General features: G+C 34.0%; 1 protein-coding gene across 1 annotated transcript in view; it reads right to left on the reverse strand.

Moving 5' to 3' along the window:
* The window catches only part of LOC117114159 (agrin-like), a 77,715-nt gene that overhangs the window by 11,514 nt on the left and 54,571 nt on the right, over positions 1 to 11,630 (reverse strand). Inside the window, exons 24-31 of the mRNA XM_033257728.1 lie at positions 11,154 to 11,225; positions 6,945 to 7,160; positions 5,175 to 5,401; positions 4,371 to 4,508; positions 2,783 to 3,026; positions 2,329 to 2,440; positions 1,236 to 1,349; positions 177 to 375 (exon numbers count right to left, since the gene is read on the reverse strand). Of these exons, the coding sequence (XP_033113619.1) occupies positions 177 to 375; positions 1,236 to 1,349; positions 2,329 to 2,440; positions 2,783 to 3,026; positions 4,371 to 4,508; positions 5,175 to 5,401; positions 6,945 to 7,160; positions 11,154 to 11,225 (1,322 nt within the window). The remainder of the gene's footprint in view (positions 1 to 176; positions 376 to 1,235; positions 1,350 to 2,328; positions 2,441 to 2,782; positions 3,027 to 4,370; positions 4,509 to 5,174; positions 5,402 to 6,944; positions 7,161 to 11,153; positions 11,226 to 11,630) is intronic.

Genomic DNA, 11,630 nt, shown 5'->3' on the forward strand with positions numbered 1-11,630 from the left:
AACATGTAACAAGCCTAAATATGGTCATGATGACATCAAATCATGACCATATATAGGTACATCATGGCTATACGGAAAAAGCTTCAGATCTATTTATGGCCACAGAAAAAAATGAACCGTTTAGGCATTTCAACCAAATTTTTGTTCAACGTCCGTTGGCTAGGATTCCATCTTACCTATGACAGATGCACAGCCATTCTCAGTGTCAAATTTACCATCTGGGCATACACAGGCGTAAGTTGTTCCGTTCTTGATGCAGACGTACCCGTCCATGCATGGCGACATACTGCACACATCATCTTGATAATTAGTAACTTCAACAACATTCAGTGCACCCTCTATTAAATTATCAATCATTTCTCCTCCAATCATTAACTGAAATTAAAATGTATAAATGGTTTATAGGAATATAGGAAAAACCCAGAAACAGTAAGTGGGTAATGCAATGAATAATACTGAAACATGAGAGTAATCAGACAAGGAAAGAAAAAAAAAAAATATCCTATTCCGGGACTTGAACCCAGGACCTTTTTGCAATACATGGCAAATGTCATAACTACTTTACTGTGAAGGCATTGTAGTGATTTAAGCGCTAGCATAGTTTGAATTCCTGTTTATTCTTTTAATGTGTGACGTCACAATTTTGACTTAGCACTAACATCGCAAAATTATATTAAATAAATCATTCAGTTTACAAACTTGTAATGGCAAATAAACAAATTAGTAAACTACTACTATGTATAAGAACAGGTTCTGAAATGTGTATGTGGCCAAAATTAGCATCAGTCACTAAAACTAGAAAATTGAATTTTGTTTAAAATAGTATTTACTGGAATCGACTTACTATTGCCAAAGTTATGATAAAAGTATTACTAATTTTCTGTAATAAAGTATACAATACTGTCACATTCGTATGGTAATTACTCAATATAATATTTAGCGACAGAACGCTGGTTTTGGGATGGCGAGTCTCATGTATTTTAAGAAAATTGTTCTTTCATTCATTCATTCCTTCCTTCATTCATTATTCAGTCGAAAACATAAACAAGTGAATATAAAAGAAATTGAGAGAAATTACAATTAAGTGAGATAATAATAACCTAGGTTGGCAGGGTTTAACAATAATGTCCAAAACACTTTGGCTCTCAGGCATGTTAGTCTGGTCTAGAATTTTTGAACATATACAAACAGTCGTTGCAGTGAAGATGCAATCTATTATCCATATATTTAGTTACCTTTTTGATAGCACCTGTAAAGCCTGTAGTGATTCCTGCTCTTGTTGCAAATTGGAAATCTTTACTTCCCCCAATGAACAAATTCCCAACCAGATTCAACTGCCTTTGAGATCCCTATAGAGATGGAAAAAACCTCAATCCAATCATGTCATGTCTATGCTGAGCCAAAAAGAACAAATTAATTTAAGGATCATTTTTAATGACAATACGCTCAGTCTGCTATCAACAATATAGAGTACAACCGTCATGTCTTCACAACACAAGGTGGCGCCCTTTGATGTCATCCAGACGTTGGTTACTGTTCATTACGCCTGAATGACATCATAATCTTAATGGTTTAGAATAGGCTTTCTGGAATAGGCATTTTAAAACCTAATAATTTACCATCAAAATGTACTAAAAACACAAAAGCTTGCATTATATTAGTTATCGAACTAAGAAAAACTGATATACAACATCTTAATAAAAAAGTATAATACATACTCCAAGTATTGAAATGCACGCCATCGTGTTGGGATTCAATATTTCGACATTAATTATGTCATCATCAGGAATCATCATCATGTATTTTAAGAAAATTGTTCCTTCATTCATTCATTCCTTCCTTCATTCATTATTCAGTCGAAAACATAAACAAGTGAATACAATACATCATTCCTGATGATGACAAAATGAATGTTGAAATATTGAATCCCAACCTGATTCAATACTTGGAGTATCGTCAAGCGTTAAAAAGAGCGGATAAATCGTTGGCTGTCTATCGGCTAATGAATCGGTGTGTGCCCAGCTGGTTTCTCTATGGAAATGTGCAGGTAATGCCATGTATAGGTGGGTGCTTACTGCGGGCGATGGTCATCGGCCGACGTGATTTTAAAAAGGATACAACGCCACAACGTACGCACAATGGATCATTTTTAATGACGATCCATTCAGACTGCCACCGACAATCAGCGTCGTGCCATATAGCGCTCTCAGGGAGCCGAGTTTCAGTCCTCATACGATGCAGCGATTGCCCAGCTTAAAAAAACTAATTACGTATAAAATGATATTATCCTCAAATTCGCATTATTTATCACTCAAAGGATGGAAGTACCTTAGATGATCCTGATACAGATGGACCATTATCAATAACCATCATACCATCTTTTACGTTTCGGGTCAAATACACATTATGGAATTCGTTCAGAGCCAAAGGTTCCTTGCTCCTACAAACAAAATTACAGCAATATATATTCAGTCAGACAATGCTTTTGAATAAATTATAATTATATACAGTTTAATGTCAGTCAAATTTTTTTTCCTCCAGAGCCTGACTCAATTATAGATTTCTTTAAGTTATAGTTGAAAATATAGAAGTAAAACACATAAACACATAAGAATAAATTGTTAATAAAATGTAAAAAAATAAATAAATTAATAATACATAATGAAATTTATGAATATCATTAAAATATCAAGTAAATCAAAATAAAAAATAGTTGAACAAAAAAATAAAAATTTAAAATGAGTTATTAACAAATAAGGTTTTTAAAATAATTTGAACTTACCTAATGTTCGCCTCCCCTCCACCAAGATCGTATCTGAATTCCAAGAAACCGTTGACCATATTAAGAGAGATGAAATCTCCATCGGGGCCAGCTCCCTTTTGTCCATTGTACACAAGCATTCCATTACCTTTCTTTGGGAGGAATGTGATATTCATTGAAGTCTCGTCTGCGTATTTCTTAAGTCCCGGTCTCTCAATGTACGACACTCCAGAGAATGCCGGGATGTATATTTCCTCGACCACTTCTGTTAAATAATGCCAAATTAATACAACACTTCAGTAAAAGCATGATAATGTCCGAAAAATATTACCCACCGTAAATGCTCGAATAAGCGCCGCGGCCAAATACGTACAGCTCTTGAATAAGCGCCACACTAAACCTGATTTTTTAGCTAAGCTCCACTCTCGAATAAGCGCCACAGGATCAAGAGTATATTATGGTGTGTGTAAGTAAACACTACGAAAAACAGGGTTTTAAATACAATGTATACAGTGTTAAAATAAATAAATAAAACAGGCTCTCAGTGGGGACGTGTGTCTATGTCCTATACTTCCTTAACACTTTGCCCGCCTAACACGGAGATCTCCGTGTTTGGTAACGCAACGCTTGACCGCCAAACACGGAAATCTCTGTGTTTCAGGTTTTTTCTACAGAATCTAATAGATGGGATAATTACCGACATGTACTAAGAATTTAAACACTATCTTCAATCTGGACTGTAAAGCATTTCACCAAAACTTTTATAAGCGTAGCAGTGCAAAGTTCAAGCATTTACGGTACTTAAATTTGATGTAGAGTATTACATTTTGGCAAACAACAGCATAGTGGAAAACATGTAGGCTTAACACCGTGTCCAAAATTTGCTACAAAAACGTAAAGCAATGACATTTTGATTTTTATTGTTTATTTTCGGAAAGTATTTCAGCCGCTCCAAGTTTCTTTCCTATTCTTTCTTCTTCCTGTATTCTTTTATATTTTACGTTACTTTTATTTATAATTATAAATATGCTTACATCATATATTCATTCAGTTTAATTATTTTTAAATTACACTTTTGTACATTTTAAGGCCTATTATGTATATATATCATTTCTGTATTTACATTTTTCTATCTTTGTCAATTTAAAGTCAGAGATATGTCCAGGTCCCCGCCTTTTAGCATCAATACTGTATAGGTTATCTTCATAAGACGAATGGACCTTGTTCGAAGCAAGAAATCAAGTTGTCTTTACCCAACTGCTCGTATATTCTATTCGTTTAGGAAATTTTTAACCTATTTTAATTGCATCTTCATTCATCCAAAACTAGCCAATGCATATCTTTATGTCTTTGAATAGGACACTTCCCCTTTAAATACTCGCCTTCAAATTAAATACTGAGACATTTATAAGTATATGATTTATAAATCCATATTTATGTTTTTGAAAAAAAAGTTTTGCACACTAAACTGTAAATGTTCTTATAAATTTTTAGATGGATTAGATCAAAATGATGGATGGATTAGATGGATGGATTAGATGGATGGATTAGATGGATGGATTAGATGGATGGATTAGATTTTTAGATGGATTTTATAGGTTTGGCTCACCTTCTTCGCACTTTTCTCCTTGTAGTCCAATGGGACAATCACAACGATAGCTACCCTCAGGCAAAGGAATACAAGTAGATCCAGAACGACACATGTTACCTTCACATGGGTCCACAAATATGTCACCGCAGAGAGGACCTGTGGAAAATGTTTTATGTAAAAAAATGTATTGAGAAAATATAAAAAGGACCATGGTCTGCTAAGAATTATATTTCCATAATATTACAATAATAATTAATTGTTACGTACTGTAATTCTGTTTTGTATAAAATGTATATTTTATATCTAATATAACATAAAAACATGAAGAAAAGTAGCCAGTTAGTCTGTTGTTAGTTGTGTACAAATCAGCAAATAAAAAAAATAAGATCAAATCTTAAAAACATATAATACTTCTACTACTACTAACAATAATAATAATAATAATAATAATAATAATAATAATAATAATATGCAATAAGATAAGATTATTATAAGATATAATAATATATAATTTTACAAAAATACATTTTTGTTTAAAATATATAATTATTTATATAAATGAATATTAAACAAATACATATAATTAACAAATTCAAACTATTAAAAATAATATTTAAAATAATGATATTGTACATACTTTTTTACATTTTAAATACAATTTAAACTTTTTCAGAGCTGTCAAAATATTCCCTTGTGTATTGTGAATGAAGGCAATAATGTTTACCAACTTCACAATTTCAAATGTTAAAACACTGTCTTCGAACTTAATATGAAAAAAGTACATTTAAAATAACAGTATTATTTTAAAATAATTCTACTTACCAAAGAATCCGTCATCACATACACACTGGAAGTTTTCTGCTTCATCCACGCAGGTTGCGTTGTTAAGACAAGGGTGCGCATCACACGGGCTGACTCCGCATTCAGAAATGCTAGCGCCATACAATGCATCACCGTTTACATACTGCAGTTGGTAAGGCTCGTCATTTATAGCAACTTTCCTCACACAACCGAATAAGCCACTATCCACTTGGAGTTGTTGGTACAATCTGAGTAATTAATAATAAGAAACCAAATGTTAGTAAGTACTATAATGAGGTAGGAGTGCACCTGTCATAGAATGGTATGTTCCATAATAAAATAGACCAACCCACTTTGAAAGTGAACTGCAACAGATAGTTTTAAGAACTATAACAATATAGATTTTATTTCACTACTCCCTTATTTTTCCCATAAATTGAGAGTGGACCACTTTTTCTTTTGACATTTTCACCATAGGTAATTGAAGGACATTAATGGTAATATCTACAAAACCATGAAAAGGACCGTCAGAATTCACGCAACTGACTACAAACACAATTTTACCTGAAATGAATATCAAAGAACTTGGTATTGTATTTCTGTTTTATTCAGTATAATTTCTTCAGACATTTTTTTGTCAGAATTTCAAAATAATTACTTTAAAGGTAGGGCAAGCATCACTTCATATTATTTCTACAGACGCAAAACACGATCGGATAGCACTGCAGTACCCGCTGGTACTTGAGGATCGGATTCATCGCTAGCCACCAAGTGCAAGTAATTGAGTTGTCCAGGCAGTTATCTGTAGGTTGTATGTTCGATTCCCACCGGAATCACTTGAGAGATTTTTTTCACAAGTATTTGGGAACGTACAGAGCAATCAGTACTATAACACGTCAGGTAGGGCAAACATGGATTTGTACTTTGAAAATACTATTTTAGGAGAAATTTCAGATCTAATCTACACTTTAGAATGTTTAAAGCCCCATTCCCGGCAAAATTTCAGTTGTTAAGAAAAATCTGATTTTTATATAGGTTATAAAGATTCATAAATATAATACGAAATTGCTAGTTTAACTGAACTTAGACATTCTTAAACATGAAAAAAAAGTAAAATAAGACTGAAATTTGAATTTTTGTGTTCCAGACAAAAAATATAAATGCGGATGAAGTTTTTATGATTTTGTGTAGGTCTGCAAAGAAATATAATAGGTGCTGGAAACACTGCTATGGCTAGGCCTAGCCTTACCTTGATTTAAGTTCTGTTACCCAACATAAAAATGGCTGACATATTTTTTGTTGCCAGTACTGACACTTGTAAAATATAATATTTCATAGAATTATTTCAAATTTGTTAGAAAAAATGATTCTGACCGAGATTTTGACAATTAAACAAACATATCTCAGGCCTACTTGATCGACCGTAGTGTGTGAAGTAGAAAAACTAATCTCATTAGAGAGGGCCCACTTTATTGACTGTATATATACACAAAAGCGACAGTATTCCAGCAGATGCGATCTACAACCTCTGAATTGCCTAGTAACGAAGAATTCGTCGAGAAAATGGTAATCTTCTATGAGAAAGTCTTTATTGCTCATTTGTTTTATCCTTTTGCGTAAAACTAAAATTTATGCCAATATTTTCCTATGGCTTATGATAATTAGAGTAATGCATATGCATATTTTCTAAAAAAAAATCTTTTTTTAGTGAAATTTTGCTGGGGATAAGGCTTTAAAAGACTGAGAAAAAAAACCATAAATATATATTGAGAATGTCTTAGGCCTACTTACGCATCTTGATTGTCAATAACACCGCCAATAAACACATCAGTATCAAGGATGAGAAACGGAGAGCCACTCGTTAGCCTGCCCTCAACTACTGCTTGATCGTCAACTTGTAGACTGCCTTCACGACGCTCACGCTTAGCAACAATCGTGTGCCATTCCTTCATAGCAACAGGCTCTGCACTCCGGATAACCAAAGCATCACCAAAGCCAGCATCAAACCTTAATAATTAAAAGAGAGCACCAGTAACATCAACTTCTATAAAAGGTGTATGTCGTGAGGGTATGCAACAGTGCATCACTTCAATCAGTCTCTCAAGCTATGTGAATGTCATGAAAATGGTGATAGATATAAGGGGCAGAACCAGAATATTTAACAAAAGGCTTGTGGCACGTAGGGGACAAGAATGAGGCTTAATTGTAAGGAAATGTCATCTTTTGGCAAGCAAACCCATGTCCCCCTCTGAATTGCCCACTAATCTCAACTTGACTTTCAATATTGGGTTTCAATATGGCGTTATTCTCTGAAGATTGCATGAGGCATTGGCACCCCAATGGCTATAAATTTATTGGTTGAAGTCAATGTTATTTAGTCCAATTGTCTATATAGATAAAGAATTTTCAATATTAATAATAAATGTTATCCATCCAATTTTAGGCTTTTCATCATAATGTAATTTTTAATATTCTATCTTTTGTAATGTAATATGTTTCCTTGACCTTCCCCCTGTTTATAGGGTAAGTAAGCGCCATTAATTAATTGTTCATTAATTAAAATATTAAAGTCAGTCAGTTAACAACCGAAAGTTATGTGTTTGTCAGATACTGGTTAGTGTCTCGATATAAGTATGCATACCAAGGCCAACATTTAGTTTAATTTACATAATTTTTATACCAAACCATATAAATAGAGGGATTTAGCGATGACTGTTTACAGGCAGTCAAGTGACCTAACTTGGGTATACATGAAAACCATTACAGTGCGATAGCATAGGAAAAGTTATGGTTGCGAAAACAACCACCCACTGTTAACATGAGAAGTAAATGGCTAGGAAAGGCAATACGATTGTTTCAAATAGTGTTTATTTACTTTCCTATTGTTCTCCTTGGATTGTATGCTTTGAAATTTAAGTGATCCTTCATATACCTTAGCTGGCCCTAACATCGCAGTGTAGTTCACAGGGCGAAGACCATCATGCATACCTAACCATGCCGTAGATGTGCAGGGGCCTAGGCCTAACATTTGTCGAAAAAGTTTGCAGACAGTATCCTTTACAGCATTAGCAAAACATTAAGGCAAAACACTTAAGTCTAATTTCCAATCAATTTGGTATTGTTTACTGGGAATTATGATGATCTTTTCAGCAATAAACAAGGGATGGCCGCGATAGAAATCTCCATGTAAAACACCGCTGTGTCAGTGTATTGTTTATATCCAACACTCAAGTTAGGTCATGTGATGCCCATCGCTACTGCCCTCTATTGATAATGTTAATGCAGCAACCATCTGACAAGAATCAGCATAGCCATAGGCTATGGCTTACATATAAGTTTGACCTAAGCCAGGCACTCATGACGCCTGAAGGTCGAAGGTCAATGGAGAATGTAATGCCACAACGTGCACACAATGGACTGTTTTTGATGGCAATCCATCCAGACTGGCACCGAAAAAATTGTGTATTCTATCGCTCACAGTAAAGGGAGTTGGATTACGTTGATAATATGACCGGTACGACGCCGTGAGTGCCCAGCTTAATTGTTGGCAATAGCAGCTAGGAAGGGCAGATGCATAGCTGTTAAGTAAGGCATGCAGGGAAAACACTCAGCCTTTCTATCCATTGCATGGATTGAAGAACAGCAGACTACCATTGCAAATTCAGAAAGAAGAGCAGAGAAATTTAATTTTAGAAAGTAGAAGTTCTGATCTCTCCAAATAAAGGCCATTTTTTTGGACCAAGTTTCCATTGTCTTTACCAGCATTTCATGGTCTCTAATTATAAAAAAGTGGTCCTTAATTGGAGGTGGTCTTTAACTGGAGAAGTCTTAAATTAGAGGGAGACCTGTATAAGCAATGGACGTTTCAAAAGTGTCAATCAAACAAATGGCCAATCAGAACAGGGATATAGGATTACATGTGCTTTTCCAAAACTACACATGTGGGCCCACAAAATGCAAGTGTGTATACATATATTTTTTGTAGGATCTTAGCAACAATATATAATCGGTGGAGCTTGGCAGAAAGGTACAGTATATTTGTCAATGGTCTGTTGTTTTTTAATATGCATTTGCACATTGTCAGTGATACTGCAGGCCTACAGTACATGCTGACTAATCATTAATCGTTGGAGTAATTTGATAACTGACATCAATTATTAATACTCATCCACCTTTACATTTTCTGGTTAAAACTTATTATTAATTTTCAATATTTTATGCATTATTTGAAAGCACTGTTAATCACAATTTCTTCTAAGTTGTATTATGTTGTTATGACTATCATAATTTATTACATGTTAAGGACAAACTTAATATATAAAGTAAAAGCCTTGATTTGTTAGACAGTAGACTACAGTACATAGGGGCTACAAAAGGACAACGAAAATCCACAAAGAAAATCTTTAGCTGTAAGCATCAGATGACTACATCCTTTGTTAGACTTGCATTGAGAGACAAGCAGCAAGTGCACAATGCCTAATGACGTACATAAAAAGCAATTAAATGGACAAAAACAACAATTATGTATTATTGCATGTAGCATTAGTACGATGGAGTGGGGACATCTGTGGGGGGGGGGTTTCAAGAGGAAATCCCCCATCGGACATGTATAGACCTCTGTATTCCACAACAAGAGCTCATCGAACTAGTGAAATATTAAGTTGCTGTTATCTGAGTGACAACCCCTTAAACTACAATAAAATCTTCCCAATGTACCTTACCCAGAATTTTATTCTTGGACCCTTACCCAAGGCCTTAGCTATCCCCTTGGTTCAGACCCCCTTTGGAAATGTCGTCCAATTTCTGGAATCACCACTGGTACGGCAACAACATTTAGGAGATACAGTATTCCAAATATTTAGACATTTTATGTAAGAGTAACAAAGTGAAAATATGTGTAAATTAAATGTGAATTAATATGTCTTGTTGGCTTGAAGAATTCAATAAAAATGATGACAACAGGGCTAGACCAAAGGTTGCTCAGTTTACATAATGCTCATTAACACTTGAAGGCAATAATACCACCTCCAAGGTTGACCAAATAAATATAAAAAATTCTTGATATGATCTGAATTTACTCAGAAACATATGTTAGAACAAATAAAATATAACAACTACTGGTTAGCAGAATTATTAAGTGGTGAGTAGGTAAGATATTGTTGCACATCAATAATAAGCTAATGAAAGATTCCACAGGCAATTTGCTCCCCTTCCTTATGGCAGGATCAACCCCAGATAAGTTTGTTACATTGCAAACCAGTAAATAATATAGTGCAAATAAACAATCAGTGATGATGGAAAACTAAGAGATTAAAATTGTGTTTTTGAATTCAACGCTACATTTATCTACCATGCTGTGAAATAAATGTAAAACAATGAAATCAAAACAATAAATAAAACTAAAATAAAAAATACTGTCTTGGTATGATGAGTCTGCAATCCGACAAATGCTAATAGAAAATTCTAGCCCACAAATCCTAAATGATCTGAAGAGCTTGTTTCGACAGTTGCCTAAAGGCTGTTAAAAAGAGTACTGATCTTGGCTTCCAATCAGACTTGGCGATAAAGCTATAACTGGTTTAAGCCAGATTTTAGGTGATCTTGTTAGAACTGGTTTAAACGAGATGCAGAAGGCTGTCATAAAGAATGGTATTTCTGGATAGTATTTTGCCTTTGACAAGAAGGGAATCTAACCAGACTTAATATCTAAGTCATTCAGTAAAAGCTGAGACAAAGTTACCAGAATCTACGATGACCGTAAGTGGTTTCTACCTCTTACTTTATTATATAATCATAAAAGAATATGTTGTGAGTGAACCAAAATAAAAGGAAAACAGTATAAATCTATGAATATAATGGCAGAATAAAGTTAGCGTATATGAAGACTACTAAATAAAAAGATGTACACAGTATGTTATTAGCTGGTGTTGATTAAGTGGTAAAACCATGGAGTTATTTATAAGCAACATTTCCATGGTAAAACCAATGTTTAAGACCCACTCATTGGTGATGTCCATAGTAGTTGACATGGCGGCTGTCGTCCTAGCGATATCTGCATCTGTACCTTGCCACCTGAGAATGCAATACCTGATATGTTAATTAACGGTTCAGAATGTTTGACTTTCAACAAAACTCAAAGTGCCACTTGAGAACAAATTACGATTCCCTTTGGAAGAGTCAACTGATATATGTTTATATTTGTGACATGTTCCTATAAAACCCAGATAAAGTCAAAAGTTAACACTTGAAGATGTTCATTCATGCATGAAATATGCAACTTGTGCACGTACACTAAAGGTTAAAGGTTGTTTTTCTCAGTTGTTCTATTTCAACCTCAATTCTTTATTATTAATTAAAAAAAAACTAATAAAATAAAAACTAATTAATTACAAGGTAGTATAATACATACTCTAAAAATGCACGCCATCATTTCCATACTTGGAGTATGTATTATACTATCTTATCTGAGATTAATCA

This window comes from Anneissia japonica, unplaced genomic scaffold, assembly GCF_011630105.1.
Source record: "Anneissia japonica isolate Jap-2015-1 unplaced genomic scaffold, ASM1163010v1 scaffold287840_len1291095_cov163, whole genome shotgun sequence".
Taxonomy (NCBI): Eukaryota; Metazoa; Echinodermata; class Crinoidea; order Comatulida; family Comatulidae; genus Anneissia; species Anneissia japonica.